Source organism: Plectropomus leopardus, chromosome 23, assembly GCF_008729295.1.
Source record: "Plectropomus leopardus isolate mb chromosome 23, YSFRI_Pleo_2.0, whole genome shotgun sequence".
In the NCBI taxonomy this organism is placed as follows: domain Eukaryota; kingdom Metazoa; phylum Chordata; class Actinopteri; order Perciformes; family Serranidae; genus Plectropomus; species Plectropomus leopardus.
The window spans coordinates 10,029,127-10,046,273 of record NC_056485.1 but is presented as its reverse complement, the minus strand read 5'-3'; the positions used below and the strand labels follow the sequence as shown (position 1 = coordinate 10,046,273).

General features: G+C 40.1%; 1 protein-coding gene across 1 annotated transcript in view; it reads right to left on the bottom strand.

The window, feature by feature from the left end:
• adgra3 (adhesion G protein-coupled receptor A3) overlaps positions 1-15,313 on the bottom strand; it is a 35,563-nt gene extending 20,250 nt beyond the window's left edge. The window contains 2 exon segments of the mRNA XM_042512178.1: positions 3,974-4,045; positions 14,332-15,313. Of these exon segments, the coding sequence (XP_042368112.1) occupies positions 3,974-4,045; positions 14,332-14,540 (281 nt within the window). The 5' untranslated portion in view covers positions 14,541-15,313.
• Positions 15,314-17,147: the final 1,834 nt, after the last annotated feature.

Sequence of the window (17,147 nt, the reverse complement as noted above, 5' to 3'; positions counted from 1 at the left end):
ATATACGCATGGAGGGTTCCTGGCATGATGTTGACATTCCCTCTGAGGAGAGAGGAGAACCGATGTGTGCTAAACAAGCCTCCAGATGTAAAGAATGATGGATGGCTCCTTGTTAATTTATAATAAGAACCCATAAAAAATATATCCCCTCCTTGCTGTACAAAATCGCTGCATAAATCTAGCGATACAATGCAACTTCTCAAAGTAGCACTGACCAAACTTTCTGTCATCGATTTCAGATGCAATAAAATGCATCTTTACTCGATCTAATACATTTAGGGATTTTACTGGGACGGTTCGTTATGGGCTGTATGTTATGTTGTTCTGTGCCAGCAAACTTGAGCTTGATACTGCTATGTTAATCAAAATACTTAGTCAGCATGCTAATCATATTACATCTCTTGTGCTACTGTTATAATTCAGCATTTACCATTATTCCATAATAGTTGCTTGTGGACACAGTTAGATAGGTTTGTTAACGTAAAGGTAGCAGAACGGCAGTGGAAAAGAGACATAAGTCAGAATTTTTCTCATAATTAGAATCTATGTGTAGAAGTAGCTGAGTAAGGGTGGAGTGTTCACATCAAACTTCCTGCATTTTTTATTTTGTGTGTGTCCTTTTTATCATTCTGTGTGCCCTCTCCAAATTCTTAACATTTTTGTGGGTCTGTGAACACAGTGCAGGCAGAACTCTTCATGAGTGAGTTTAACTCCCGGGGTGGATAACTGATCTGTCGATCCAGTCAGAGCTGATTAGATCAGATCGATGGATGAGAGGAGCAGCAGCTGCAGAAGCAGCTGCAGAAGCAGCTGTGCGCGTGTATCCCTTTTTGTTGATGATTCTGTGCCCCCTCTCTAAATTCAGACATTTTTGTGGGTCCTTGAATGCAGCACAGGCAAATCTTATCATGACTTATTTTTATCCATCAGGGGCATTTTGCCTCATAGCGTGGATCATTGATACGGTCAGAGCTGATCAGATCGATGGACAAGATGGAGAAGCCACAACAAAAAAAGTAAAAGTCAACTTTTAGATCCAGTACAATGAGCGTTTAAGTTTTACTTTCACTGCGTCTGGCATTCCACTGCTTTGTTTGTGACTCCTCGAGTGTGGTGCTATTCATAACCCAAGTGTATTTTTTTTTTTAACAGTGCTCCTAATGAACAGTCTGGCTCCAAAATCAGAAAATATAATAAATAAATAAATAAATAAATTGAAATATAATATGTGGTAAATCCTGCAAGTCTTGTCTAACTAACTCAGTGCTGTCAGTTATACAGCAATAGTTATGTAAAATTGCAAACATTACGTAACATTAGTCACTGTAATCCTCTGGTCATACCAGACCGAATAAGGCTGTAGCAACAAAATTACTGAGTGTACTCAATTGGGCAAGGGAGCATTTTATTGGTCAGGAATTACACTTTTTATTTGTAAAAGAAAACCAAGTTTTAAAAAGAAGATTTTACTTTAATCCCACTGGTTAAGCAAATGTGAGCTTTGCCAACAGTGTCCTTTAAACTGTGCACATGGTAAAAGCAATTTGCAATTTCCATTTTAAACCAACTTTAAGTGTGAGTTGCTTAAAAACTTACTTCCACAAGCATTGTGCCATTCATGAGTAGACAACAATCATTTCTTCAGAACAACACTGCACACTAGAGCCGTTATCCTTGCTCCGTTTTCCACAATAAGCATTCCTCCACAGCAGCGGATTTAGCAAGGAATTAGCATGTGACGGTCGCCTAGCTTGGCTCCTATTTCTATGAGTAGAGTGATAATGGGGATTCTGTGTGGCTTATTTCCAAGCAGGGGCACCTTTGGCCCCTGACAAAACACAGCGGTCTCCACAGTTACTTTGCAATTTCACGCAGAGTGCCGGATAGGCATAATCAATTCTCTGCCCCTCTCTGGCACTCACAGCCAGCTGCTGTCTCAGTCTTCACGACTGCTTACAGGCAGTCCAAATGAGAGTTTCTTTGTGGGCTTAAATAAAAAAGCTGTGATGGCTAGAGGAAGGAGGGGAGGAAGGCAAGATGGAGAGCCTCAGCTCATTCAAACAGACTGGAGAGTTTGAGGAGAAAAGCAGAGTTTGATTGAAGGTAGGAGGACGGGTGTAGGGACGTTTCAGAGAGGGAGAGGCTTCAGTATTCAGAGTGTGTTTGGGAACCGTACTGCTGACACCTCTGGCCTTGGCTTGGCCTCATTACAATGACAAAAGCGAGCAAGCCATCTAGTGATCTCGCTTGACTGGGTGAGGGTGGACAGGAGTGGGGTGGTGTCTCCGAAGTACAATGGGAGCTGCTTTTGGAGGTAAACTTGCCAGCGGATTGATGCGACGACAGGCAGAACAGAGTTTACAACCAAATCGACTGGCCATTCACAGACAAAGCACATAAGAGCCTTAAGGGCTTTCTATGTGGAGAAAGATCAAAGCTTTTTTTACACATTCAACACACAGCCTGATGTTTATCCTCTGGGCATGAGCTCTTAAAACTAACATTTGACCCAATTCAAGAGCCAATAGGGAACTCTCCTGAAAATATACAAGCAATATAGGCAGATGCATCTTATTAAAATGGGAGTCAACTCAAGAAAAGTCATACTGGACAGCTTTTCACAACAAATTATGACCACAGGATAAAGAGAAGAAATGCTGCAGGTGCTTTATACTGAAAAGGTACAAATTCAAACTTTGCAAGGACTGCGAGGTATATCAGACAAGTACAGTCACATGTCGCGTTTGTCATGACAATTCTGTATGCCAAAATTCACAAAAGGTAGTTTGAAAATTCGATTTTTTTTAGCAAGTATGGCCTAGAAAACAGGAAGTTTGAAGGTTTTCTGAGAAGAAAGATAAAACAATGGGTATCTTTGATCAATTATATCACAACATCACAAGGAACATATTTTAGACCTAAATCTTCTTTCTGAACTCATACCCCAAGGCTAAATGTGGCCAAATTACCCTGATATACCTTCTATATTTCAGGTCTTTTTAACCGAGAAGAATGACAAGGGAAACATGCCCTTAGAATTCCATATCTATGCAGTCATGTGTTATTGTAGCCTTGGGTAAAAGCACGGCCATTAATGGTCTGGTTATTTTATCTGCATGAAGCCATTCCACAGTGATAAATCACCCATATGTGCGGGCCCAGAGCCATTTTCTTGAAATCTCGGTGGGAAGGAAACACTAGTGATGACATTCCAATCTCCAGTGTCAGAGTCACATGGCGTGAACGACATCTCTCGGCATCACAGAGAACATACATGACTATACCAGTAAATGTCTTCAACGCATTTATTCCTCTCCCCACACTGTCTTTGCCATAGTTTCCTCCTTCAAAAAGGTAAAGAAGAAGCCATGAGGTTGCCTTTAAGAAAGTAGGCCCCATCCCCAGAATAACCAAGCAGCTGTATGTTGAGAGTATGTCGCCAGGCAGACAACAACCAACCCTAGGGGCTCTATCTATAATTAGCCTTTTCTAGTACCATCTCCAGTCTTCCGCCATAGACTGATGATCTAGACTGAGGCCAAGTGCTGTGTGGGTGCCTACTCATTTCCAATGACCTGGATGTTCCACTGGCATGAGGCCAACATGTGTTTTACAAACCTCCTACTCCACAAGCCACAGCTTCACTTGTGGACTGATGGATGGTTCTTGCTAATGCACTGATAGATACAATGTGAAATATTGTGATGGTCTTTTGACAACAGAAGCCAGGTCATTGTTGAGTCAAAAAGGCAATACTTCATGGACACATACAGCCTTAATATCTGCTATGTAAGGTAAGAAAACAACACTTTTTCAAGCTAAGATTACTTAAACCAAGCACAAAAGTATGTTTAACTTTGTAATGTGCTGGACACAGTAGCAAAGACTAAGTTTATGCATGACTGCAAACATTCATGCATAAATGTCCCTGCACATCACTCACAAGGGAAGAGACAATAACAATAATACTTACAATTTTTCCAAGGTAGACCATCCAAAGAAGGATCCATTTCTGAGTTCTTGAATCTTATTGTTGTTCAAAATTCTGTGAAGAGAAAAAACATGTATAAATGCGTAGAAACAGAAAAAAATACAACTATAGACTTTTTATGTCTATCATATAATTATTTCTATTGTCTGAATAGATATCTTTTGTTGCACCAAAAACACCTGTGTGTAATTTCTCACCTTGACATATTGTGGTACATATTGTTGGTTGCTTAGGTATTGCTATGAACTTATCACATCAAGTTCAATTTAATACAGGAAACGTTAAATTTGCAAAATAACTTTTAACTATAGATAACCAGCCACAGAACTCAAAACATTACCAATGAATGTGTTTTAATGAAAATAGGAAAGTGAGTTCAAAAGGAATCTAGGGTCTTTTTCAACAAGTGGATCTGTGCCATACTGCTACTTTTCGACAGATAACAATATTAGTCTAACTCTTTGTCCTCTTGCTCCCTTTAGCTTCCAGTCACTGAATGTTTTTCACTGCCAGGAGGCGATCAGAAGACAAACAACTTGAACTTCAGCTATGTATCTGCTTTCATGTTAAACTGGCAGCATCTGAGCACTCTTGAGACAGGCAGCCAAAATCAGATAAAGAGTAATCTTTCTGTGAAGCTCCTTTGACTTTACCTGGTAAATGCATCGTAATCTGATCTGGAGCAGCAGTGACTCACTGGTGATACACTTACAGATTTTTTCCCGTAACCGCCACATTATGTCAATGTATTCTTATAATAAATCCATTTTTTTGATCAAACACAAGGTCAGCTTAAATCTATCAATGAACTGACACAAAGTATGCTTATTCACAAAATAAAAAAAGCAACAGCAAACAAATCTTTGATTTGGGTTTATCTCAAAAAGGAGCTGTAAGAGTTTTATAGAAGCACATCCAAACAAAGTCCAAATACTATGAAAACGCAAAGTGTTCTTCAGAGAACTTATAATAGTTACAGCTAACATCGTTTTAAATGTAATGCAATATGAGGCAACAATTGCACACAGTGTAGATAATAAGTAGCCTGAGGTATTCCATGCATACTCCTGCAATACAAGCAACAAATACACATTCTTTTTACAGAAAAAAATCTGACATCATTTTCAACTTTATCACCACAGAAATACAAGTGAGCTTGAAAATATTCAAGTCCAAGTGTGAATTCTTGATTGCTTCCTCCCTGGGTAATAAAACCAGATTTTATTATCCAGTTTATTCCCCATGCACAGCACAAGCTGACTCGCTGCACACAAAGCTGCAAAGTAGAGCTCCACTTTCTGTGCCCCGAGTCCCCGTGAGTTCCCGTCTTTCTCCCCAAACTACTCCCAGGGGGATCTGGGGAATCAATAGCACTGTTAACTCCCGGCAGAAAACCCAAGCAGGGACTTGTGGTTAGTGTATGTTTCTGGCCAGCTGGGAGGGGATGTGGTGGGTGACATACATGCTAGTTGCACCCACAACCCAGGGCCAGATTGGAGTCATTATGGGGTGTTGAGGGGTTGTTTTATTACAGGGTTGGACAGTGGAGACTCATTGGAGATTTGCTGCCTGGCTCCCTGCCGCTCAGAGAGAGTGCACGCACAAACGGTTCCTGTGTTTCACTGACTAAGTTTTGCAGGCTTCTCAATGCTGGAACGGCAGATGTTAAAACATGGTGATGTACAAGGCTGCAAATTCTATCACTGCCTGTGTACACATGATCTGATGATATAAGCAGAGACGCTGGGCCTCCCAAGATTGTGGTCACAAAAGTCTCATTTATATTGGATAGTTAGCATACCAATGGGAAGCATTTACCATGAGGCCTGTGTGAATTAAGGAATGTAGTCAATCCAGAGAGTGGACGAAAACACCTTACGAGTTAACACCAGTTTGGGGAAGCTCATAATGTTTGGCTGACAACGTTGGCAGCTTATGCAAACCCTTGATTCCAATAACGAAAATTTCTCCCCACTTTAACATGGAAAAAAAATTAAAGAAAAATCAAGAAGAGCAAAGGAGGAATTCCTCTTCTAAGATGGACAGACAAGCAACCAATGTGTGGACAAAATAGACCATAAAAGTAAAAATATAATTTGGAAAATCACTATGACAAAATTATATTGTGCTTTAATTGGACTGTAAACATACTTGAGGAAAATGTTCAAGAGGACTTCAAGCAACCTCAAGATGCCGCCAAACAGATAGGCATTACGCCACATGACCTAGTTTGCAGTCATCTTTCATTTGGGCTTGGCAATCGCCCTTTTTATGGCACCGTAAGCCCATTTACAGAGATACAAAGAGGGCAGAAAAACTACATACTACATAACACAGTGACAGAAAAAAATGGCAAATCATGAAGACATTTGCCCAACAGGAAAAATCTATTAGCGAAGATGTAGAGTGGTCACAAGTAGACCCTCACCAACACTGACGTTATTTGAGGTTGCGTAGAGCACAAACAGGCCTTTTATCTTCACGGAAAGTTGTATAATTAGGTTTACAGAATAGATTATGAATTTTAAACAACATGCCTTGGGAACCCTTAGAGTCTGGCTGCATAAATACACGTTTCTAGCCTTGTGACTCTCCGGTTCGTCAAAATAAACCTGTGAAAGCGAGTCCTCCTGAGAGTCATGAGTCCTTTTCTTGCCCTCTTTCCATCCCTCCCTTCTTTGCATGTTTCCCCCTACGTCACTAACCTTGTCCCTCCCTCTTCCTCATGACAGGAGTGTGACTTCAGTCTGCTGGAAACTTCTTTTTTACACTTTCATTGTTGAGAATGAAATACCACTACTGACTATACAAGAAATAAACATATGGCAAAGCCTCAAATTTGTATGGGGAGTCATTAAACCGCCCGCATCTCCACCACCCTCGGGGCGTCTGTAACAAGATCGTTTGCTTCCTTACTGTCTGTCTCTGGACGTCGGTCTGAGGTTTCCAGACTGAATAACTGTATAAGGAATTTCTTCGGGCTAGGCCTCAAACGACAGACGAGGGGAGTCTCCCTTATCTTGATGCATAGATAAGACCCGCTTGAGCTCACGCCAGGAACTAGCTGCAGGGGGAGCCTACCAAATCTCACATCCTGTCTCCTGATACTGATGCTATAAATCTCAACGACTTTTATGGAAAAGCTGTTTCTGAAACCAGAATTTCTACTCTGAGTCATAGAATAATATAAACAGCATTGGCCTAAATTTCCTGCAGAGTGAGTAAATATGACACTGTCGCAGTCTGATCCCATTTCACTTAAGAAAAATATACCTTAGAAAGCATACGCCTCGGGCTGTAGGCACATTATCCAGACTAAAAATGGCCATCCGCTACACACTTCCCCCTCACAGGCACATAGCGTTTTAAGGACAGAGCCAACTGCTGCTCTCTCAACACTTTCTTTATGCTCAGGAGGCTTTTAGACAAAGAACTCCCAAGAGCGGAGAGCCGTAACCCTTCAACGGGTTTTCAAATAAGTTTCAGGCTGCAGTTGAGCTCATAAAAAACCTTCTAGAGTGACCTCGGCTGCATATAGTGGATGGAAAAGTGGGCCTCAGCTCAGGTGGAAAAGGGAGCTTGTCCAATAGTTGAGGTGTTCTGACTTGCCAAGGTACTTCTTGCAGTTATCCAGCACTTTCTTTTTCCACTAATAATCCAAAAATTTTTCTGCAGTGTTTGGCTTTATTTTAAGAATGGGCACCAAATGGTAGAAAACTCTGCAATGAGAACTTTTCCTATAATGGGACTCCTTTTTGTTGGGGCAAGGAAAAAAAGGGCACTTGTCATACAAGCTGTTATTGCCCCTTCAGTCTTGTAAGTCAAACAGAAGGCCTCGCAATATCCTCTTTCAACATTCAACAGGCCGAGTCATTAGAGCAAGGTATTCACCTCATAGCCCTCTGCCTGAATGGAAAATGATCCACCATGCAAACACCAGGATAAAAGCAGATGAGCAGCAGAGTTAACACAGACGCGAAGGCATTGCACAGCCTCGGCTCATGTCGACGCACTAAACTCAACTGCTTGTCTGGGATTAAATGAGACTTTGGGGCTACCTGGCGAAGTCAAAGCTCAACAGGTCTGTGAAATGAAAGGCTGAGAACTGACTAAATGCGCAGCTGTCAGTGCCTCGCCTTTGGGATTTTGCTTTCTTCGGCAAACACTACAGAAGTACTATGGAAAAACACAGGAGCATTCCTTTGGACCAGTGGCTTTTCTGGAGAGAGCAACAAAAACAAATCCTCTTAGGGCATGGCATGACAGCAGGCACCTGTGCTCTGGTTACACAAACACTCTGAAGACTCCCTGCAGGAGCAGCTTTTTAATGTTGAAGAGAACAAACATATGAGATGATTGACATAAAGACTGCCCGTGCATTCCAAACCCATGCGTCTGTTCTTACTGTAAGATTTTTAAATCCGAAGGAAAACTTCTCCACAAGCCTGGAGAAGAGAAGTTTCAAGGAAACCAGATGAAATGTAACCCTAACTGCCAGTTTGCACGGCTGTGAAACAAGACTATTTACTGCACTCCAATGTGTCATCAAACTGTGTGCGCTTTTTCCTGCAGCGAGGGAGGAAATCCCTGCTTTCTTCCTGACATTAATCCTATGCTGCTCCAGTGAGGCCAAAACCAGGTGCGCCTATTTGTGCTGTCCGACCCAGGTGTTCCTGTGAAAGAATCCTGATTACACTAAACAAGCCCCATAAAGAAACATAAGCTGCGTGAGCACAGAAAGCTTAAATATAGTCAGTTCCTGTCTGTATCATATGGCTGTGTGGGCTGAAACTAACATAGATACACAGAAATAAACACTGATGCACACACCCATAGAGACGACTCACACGGCCTGATTTATACTTCCGTGTGAGGCAAAGGTTAAATTCAAGCCCTCGTATTTTAGCCTAGGCGTACGCTAACATGGGAGGACAGGCCAGCTGTAAACACATTTGTGTCATTTCCTCTCGGATTACATCGGCATGCGGTATCATTTGGAGAGCACAAATTTGAGGAATGCATCACTCATTTTTCCTCCACAGAGAGGCATTCAGAGCAGAGCTGCACTCACTATCTACACGCAATATCTCAGTGTAAACAAATGCCAGCAACCATTTAAGTCTGATAAAATAATAGCTACTTGAATATATAACTGCTCATTTACAGACAGCCATGGTTAAAAAAGGATGAAGTAAGAGTTAGACCCATCATGATAGAGTTTCTGGGGTACATTTTCTGGCATGGAGTCAAAGCAATTATCCCAGTGGTTCAATAAGTTCACGAAAGCCAAAGAGTAGTTGGGATTTCTCAAATAGGTGTGCTTGTGGTTCAAATCTCTTTTTTAAAGTTCCCTGTAAAAGTCTGATTAAAATTTCTTTTCAGCAGAATCCAGACCCCTGAAGAGGAAAACAGGAAATCTTTAGTACAAAGAAGGGGGCACGTGTAATGAATGGAGTGGGTCTCTAATCACACCTAGCGTATACTGCCATTGCTGGCAGGGCCTTTAATTAACACACACAACAAGGCGTGTCAACACAAACTGAAAAACATCCATATAAAAGGGCTGCTATATTGCCACAAGTCACAACATTAGCAAAATAACATAATACTAAAACAGAATAGTTTAAAATGTCAGGTGTGGAATTTGGTCATATTTTGAGTAATGTGTTTAAAATGGATATTCAGATATTAGCATGTCTGTGAATACTGAAAATAGTTAGCATAGGCAGGGGAACCCAAAATACAAGTTGACAAGTATTTAACATCCCTTTACAAAAGAGACACATGAAAATGATATTTCCACGAAGTTAACAAAATCTATTGTCTGACTTGTCTTTTTTTTTTTAAACAAAACCAGATCCATTAAGACCCATTAAATGATCATTTGTCAATTTCTCAGCCCCTGTAACATTGAAGGAAGAATAATCTGTTTTTTCTTGCATGACTCTGGTGAACAAAGAATGCAAAAATGGCAAACTACCACTGCCTCAATCACTAGTTTGTGTTATCGTATGACTTTTGTGAATCCTGAAAGCACCAAAGTTTTCTTCATGAATACAGTGTAATACAGGGTGAGAAAATTATATACAAATGGTCACTTGGCAAGTGAAGTATTCCTTTAAAGTGTTGCATAATTTAATATTTGGTAAAATAGTCACCAACACTACAGTCAAAACAGGATCTAGTGAGTTGTCAGAGAGAATTTCATGTGCTCACACTACATGAAAAAAAGTTAAAAGGCTGGATCTGCTCTGTCTGAACAACAAGAAATAATGGTGGGAAATTTTCAAGCTTGAGAAAGGTCTCTCATAGCAGCTGAGACCCCTTCTTCAGTCCACACCAGCTGTGTTTCGGCCAGGGTTAACCCCACCACTAGACAGAGTAGGAGTCGTAAAAACAGGACCACCACACCTACTGAGAGGGTGCGCCGATTTTACAGGTCATAAATTACCGCCCAAAAACTGTGCAGTCAACATAAATTGCTGTTTCATTGCCACTCCTGTCTACAGGGAATTGTGAACAGAGCACCACAGCTCTGTTGTTTTCCCACAAAGCACGACAACAAACGTCCAGAAATACAAAAGCAGAGATTGGAAGGAATTCCTGGAGATTGCTCTACTTTCTGCCTGTGCTCCATAATTACATCTTTCTTGTACTTTGGAGGCCATCCTCCACATTACATTGCTTAAGCGCATGCTAAATCGTGAGGAACCTCCAATCCATCACTGTCAGAACAAGATGACAGACTCCAAGCTCTCTGAGGAATACAGACCTGGCAAACACAAGGACAAGATGGAAGGCTTTCAAAATGACTTTAGAGCAGACCACAGCAAAAAAAAAAAAAAAAAAAAAAAAAAAGATGAGCATATTTCAAATTCTAGAAATATCTGAAAGGATGCTAGAATACGTCCATACAAGGAAGAGGAAGATAATTGGGAATAACAAAAACTACTATGCCCTTACTAAAGTTTAAGGTATCTTTTTGCACGCTAAGATACAATGCAATTACATTTCCTACAATTTAGGCAGCCCATGGTCTGCACGCAACATCTGGGATTTTAAAGTCAGTTCCTGAATAAGCAGCATCACCACAGGTAAAAGCAAATTTCGTTGTTATGTTATTGTTATGACGCCCTCATAATGGCTGTTTGGTACCATTAGACTGAAGAGAAAAAAAGGTGATGTGAGGAGGGAACTGTTGTTTTAAGGATTAGTCTGTTTTACTGACAGGTCTCTTCAGCATTAACACTCAGTTGAGTGGTTGCCAGGTGCACAGCTCCTCCCAAGCTATGCCACACTGGCATAATGTGGATTTTTTTTGGCTCCACTTAACTGATAAAATGACTGCATACCCAAACTCCATGCTCAACAACTTCCCTGTAGAAACATGATATTACAGGCAATATGTTTATGTATTTCTACAATTTTTCCAAATCAATGTGCTTATGTTTGCATTTCCGTGCTACAAACGGTGTAATTTTGACCAGAAATAATAATATCTTTTGGGTTATCTAGCTCAAGCAAGTCTCTGCAATTGTACTTTTAGACTGTCTTGATACTACGAAGAATTGTGTACGGAAAGCAGATTCAAAAATATGAAAAACCTATAACTTTGGAAAGTGTTTCAAAGTACTGTAGGCTACATGTGGTTTGTGGTAAACAGGTTAAAACATGCAAACTCACTTAACTTACCAGCCAATCCTATCCCTTTCTTTCCTTCCCTGGAGTCTATTATTTGCTTTCTACTCCTGCACCCTACCCTAGTGTTCTCATGTTTCTCCCATCGCTCACCACCACCACAAAGCACAAGTGCACTAGACGCACAGCTTTTGAATTGTGCTCGTTTTGTTAGAGTCAGTTATTCTGTTGTGCCAAGCACTCTCGAACAAACCAAAATCAAAATTGCTTTTTGAATTAAATCTGGTTTGATTTAAAAATCAGTCAGCACTGTAACATTTTATGACATCAATCTATGAAGTCGTGTCGAGGTTTGTAAGGGAAATCCACTTGTGCTTAGTCAGTTGTATTTATGTATGTTTCACATCCCTTGGAGCATGTGAGGGTGGCCACAAAAATACCATCAACTGTATCCAAAACACCAAAGGCCCATGTGGTGTTGTGGAGGACAATCAATCATAACTGCTGCTTCTGAATTAAAAAGTTAACTTTTTTCCTTTAACATTGGTGGTTAGATTAACAAGAATCAACCTAAAATCCAATATAATCACAAGCATAACTCTGGACTTCCTACAACACAAAAACTGGGTAAAACATCAGGCTTACTGGGGTGTACTGTGTTGTTAATAACAAAGTGCCACATAAACTAGATCCAAACCCAGCATGGTGAACATTGCAGCCAAGTGGAAAAAAAACACCACAAGGATTAACAAAAAAGTTAATGAGCTCTCTTAGCTGTATCAAAATGCCTTGGAGGTATGGTAAGAGAAGTGTCTTGTGTGAGCACAGATTTAGTAGACAAAATACCTTCCTGTGTGTGAATCACTACAAGAAAACAGGCATTTACACACAGGGTTTACATTTACACTATTACAGTATGCAGCTGTGAGAGAGTGATCCATGACTGACATGGACACAAATATAATAATAGTAGGGGAAATCGGGGATGACTGTCATACTTAACAGGCCCGTTTCCACTGCAGGAACTCGGGGGTAGTTTTATGGGGTCCATCACAGGAACTGCCCCTGTGGAACAATTTGAGAACTTCTACAGGGGTAAACCAAGGCCCTGCCTTGGGAAAGGTGCTTCAGTGCGACCCCAAAAAACTTCTGAGTGGGACGTCAACAATAAAACTGCCATTTTTAATGCTGTGCGCATGTGATGTCTGAATAATCTGAATGATGACTTTCTCACTGGGAAAATTCATATGAACAGCCTCTTATGTCGGGAAAAAACATGACAACTCAGAGGTAATTTTAAAACACCAGTTGCCGACTTGACATCGTAAATATAATCATAGCAGGCAAAACTCAATATTTGGTCAATTGCGAGAAACTTTTTTATAATTTACAAATAGAAACAGCTATCAACATCTTGTTTAAACGCTCTTAGAATTAAAATGCAACCAGTTTTCTTTGTAGTTCTCACTTTACAACTTTAAAGCACATGAACACAAAGAAGTCAGAAGAACGACATCCAAACTTGGAAATTTCGACGTCCCACATCACATGAACACAGCATTAAACCCAGCAGCAGCAGAAGAAAAAGAAGAATGTCAACTCCTGAATCCAGTGGGTCCTCCAAGGGTCCTACACTGCGACAGAGACACAAAGGCTGAGGACCAACTATGAGGGAGTTCCTGTAAATGTTCCCACCTCCTAGGTTTCAACCCAAGTTCCCACAATGGAAACACACTTTTTGACGAAGCAGCTATGAGCTGAATTTTTGTGTTAGAGCTCTCAAATTGTGGCCCCAAGTGGCCTTGTTCTTGATTACAAATAGCAATTTTTCAAACTTCTCAAACTGTATTACAGGATTCATTATTTGATGTCATGTGCAAGGAGTTCCATTGTTACAACCAGCTCCACTACCAGAGTAAGTTGTAATAATAAGAGTGAAATAAGAAAAGAGAAAAAAATCAAACAGTGAAATACATACAGTAAAGACCAATTCCTATAAAGGTCTAACTCGCAAATCTGCACCTGTCAGATTCATAGTACCTCACATGGAGTGAGTCCGAAATACAAGTCTTTTATTTAAGATGTCATGGGGGTTAGTTTGTTGTTTTTAGTTGTTTTTTTTATTTAAAGGTTTTACAAACATCCCCGCCCCTGTCAGCCAGTGTTTAGCTCACTGTAGCAGCATGATGGTGTGAAATAATTAATGATGACATGCCTCACATTTAACCCAAGAGACTACCCTTCACTCTAATACAAGTTACATAATTCAAATTTCAACAGTAACAGTACCTTCTTTATGAAAATGGCCCTGTTACAACCATCCCCAGTCTCCCCTACTTGACAAGCCATGTATATCTTGTTTTCCCTCTGTTTGATGTGCATTATGAATAAGATATGGAACATTAACCACATATTCATTCAGATAACAATCAAGAGCTTTTGTTAAGTTATTTTTGTAGTATTAAGTAGGCTATCAAATAAGTGGAAGTCCCTGACATCAAAGAAACTATTAAGAACTAGACAACACAGGCAATTAATGAAGCTTAATGCAGTTCACGTGCAGCCTTCAACAGCAGATACTTATGGCCAAACCTTCGTAATAAAACTAATATCTTAGAAGTTTGGTGTTTAATAGGTCAAGGAGGTAGGAGTACTGCGTTTTAACTAGGTGAAATTGAACTACGCATCTCCTGTATACTCACAGTGTGACTGTCCTGTTGGGGAAGGACTCCGGGGGTAACACCTGATGGAGCTCCATGTTGCTGCAGACCACTTTCCGGTCAGACGGCAGGCTTTTCCCACCGCTTTTCGACCGTTCATCAGATGATTTGCAATCAGATGATACCGCCGAACCACCGCCGCGACCACCGAGCAGCAAAATCACAAACAACTGCAACAAATCCACCCTCATTTTCACACACGACTAGAAAACCACTGCAGCATTGGCAATGAATGTTTTGATACAACACGGGGCAGATGTGGAGTTGATACAGAGCAGCTTTGTTATGAAAAGGACCACGATAAAGACAAAAATGAGGCCAGTATCTTGTTCGGCTCGTGCGAGCCTTCCTCCTCCATTTCTCGAAAGGCTTTCCCCTTTGCTCCGCGGTTTTCAGTCCCACAGAGGTGTCCTTCTTTGTTTGCCAAACGACTCATTTATATTTCCCTTTCCATCCTGGCGTGGTGCTCATTTCCTCCAACTCTACCAATCCGCAAATTTTAAACGCTGCGTGTGCTCGCTGGTTACTGAATAACTTGTCCAGTTGTTGGGAGGTTTTCTTTGTTGCCCATAGCGTGGGTCCAGTTCAGTGTTGTCTTTTCCACGGGAGGCGGCTGCAGTAGTCCCAGGTTATCCGCACCAACTTCAGGAAACGCGGCCAGGCTCTAATTTTCCACTATTTTGGACGACAGAGTACCAAACAACAGCTAGTAAACTTTTCTTTTTTCGTTCCCAGGCACCAACAGGAAATTACTCAGGAAAAAAACACAAAGCGCTACAACACCTTCTCAGCTCAAAGTATGTCGCAAATGCTAGAAACAACGTAACAAAGTAAAAAGCTTTACGTCTCTTAAAGAAGAATATCCAAAGTCGTTGTTATGTCTCTTTTGGCTCCACTGTGTCTTTGGAAAGTATTCAAAATCAGTTCTCTGTTCATTGAAAAGTCCTCCTCCCATGACTCTGCCCCGGGCTCCACCATTGTCAAGTCCTTCGGAATTCAAAGCATATCCGGTCCGCATTTCAGAATAAAACCATCACAGGAAGCATTATTGAGATCCGTTCAGTTGAGTCTGTTGGGCATGATTGCAATAACTTTATAAACAAAAAACCCAATCAAACAAAAAACACCCCAAAAACTCAAAACTGTGAAAAACTAAGAAAAACACACACACACGCACGCACACACACACACACATACACATACTCAAAATGTTTTAAAAACACTAGGAAAAAAAGAAAAAACCCACATAACTTTAAATAATTAAAACAGATTATCAGAAACATTGGCAATTAATTTTCTATCAGCTGACTGACTGATTAATCAGCTAATAATCAATGCAGCTGTAGTTGTATTAACTGTTTGCTAATTTAATTTTTAACCAAAACATCATATTTTATAAACTTTTCTTGTGTTTTTTTTATTGCAAACATCCTAATCTGTTCAGTAACTAAACTGTTAAGATAAACGTAGAGGAGTAAAAAGTAAAGTATAATATTTCCCTCTGTAAGTAAAAGTAAAAGTATAAAGTAATAAAGTGACCAAAAAAAATGCTCAAGTGAAGTACAAGTATATTTGTTAGTTTTGTTCAGCAAGATCAACCTTACAAACAAACACAGCTTTTAGGATTTCAGAAGCATATATGCAATCACCAGAAGTAAAAAGCTCATGGTAGGAAGATGTATAACTTCCCATAAGGGTGTAGTAATCAAAATGAGCTCCACTATTACCAGCTACAACATTAAAGTGATGAACACATTAATGCATCAATGATTAAAATCCAATCATATAACATATTATCCTGGAATAGTCTCTTCTGCATAATAAGTACTCTTACTAATTGTATTTTGATGTCAGTACTTTTGTAGCCTACTTTTACTGAAGGAAGAGTTTGAATACAGTACTTTAAGTGGGTATGTTTAGACTGTGGTACTCTGTGGATCTTCCATTACTGCCAACCACTACAGTAAAATTCTGCTTGCAGAAATGCATACCATCATCAAAAAGTAATCCAAAAATACTAGGCCAAGTCAAACACTCACAGGGTTTTTTAGATTAACTTTAGATACAGAAATGAATTGAGGGGTTTAAAACTTTTGTATTGCTGTTTTCAGTGAAGCAGCCAAAAGGAACACTTTTTTTTTTTTTTTACCCCTGGTCTTTTCTTCAGTTTGGGTGCCTCTGTACAAGTTCTGTCAGGTTTGCTGTACACACAGTAACCATGAAAGATTAAGTCACAAAAATCCAATTGTATCTTACAGCAATGAAGAGGACATTTAACTTGCAAGGATTTCTTTTTTTTTTGTTGCCCTTTGGCAAACAATCCATTTTCTTTGTTCTGATCAGGTCGAGTGAGTCCCTTCATTCTATAGAAAACTGGACCAGAAGATAGCATTGAAGTTATCACAGGCCAAAGAACATATGCCTTCTGGCTATAAAGCTTTCACCTCACTAGTCTATTGGTTTTCAGGACCTTGATGCTCTTTGACAGCACCCTTTAACCTTTTTTGTTTGCATTTAGGACATCACATAAATTATTCAAATTGGCTGTCATAAATCCAGGGGCACAGGTTCTTAGGAAATCCTTTCACTGAACTCAATAAATGAACTTAAATGAATATGGGCTTGGATAAAATCATAATTACATAAGTGAACATAAGTGAACATACTCCCAACAACATTCTTCTTGGCTGAAAATAAAAGGGAAATGCAAAAAAAGCATTATTTGATAGGCCCTACTGGACAATTTTATAAGTTCATAAAATTCATTTCATGCAACTTTAGGATCAAACAATTTCACA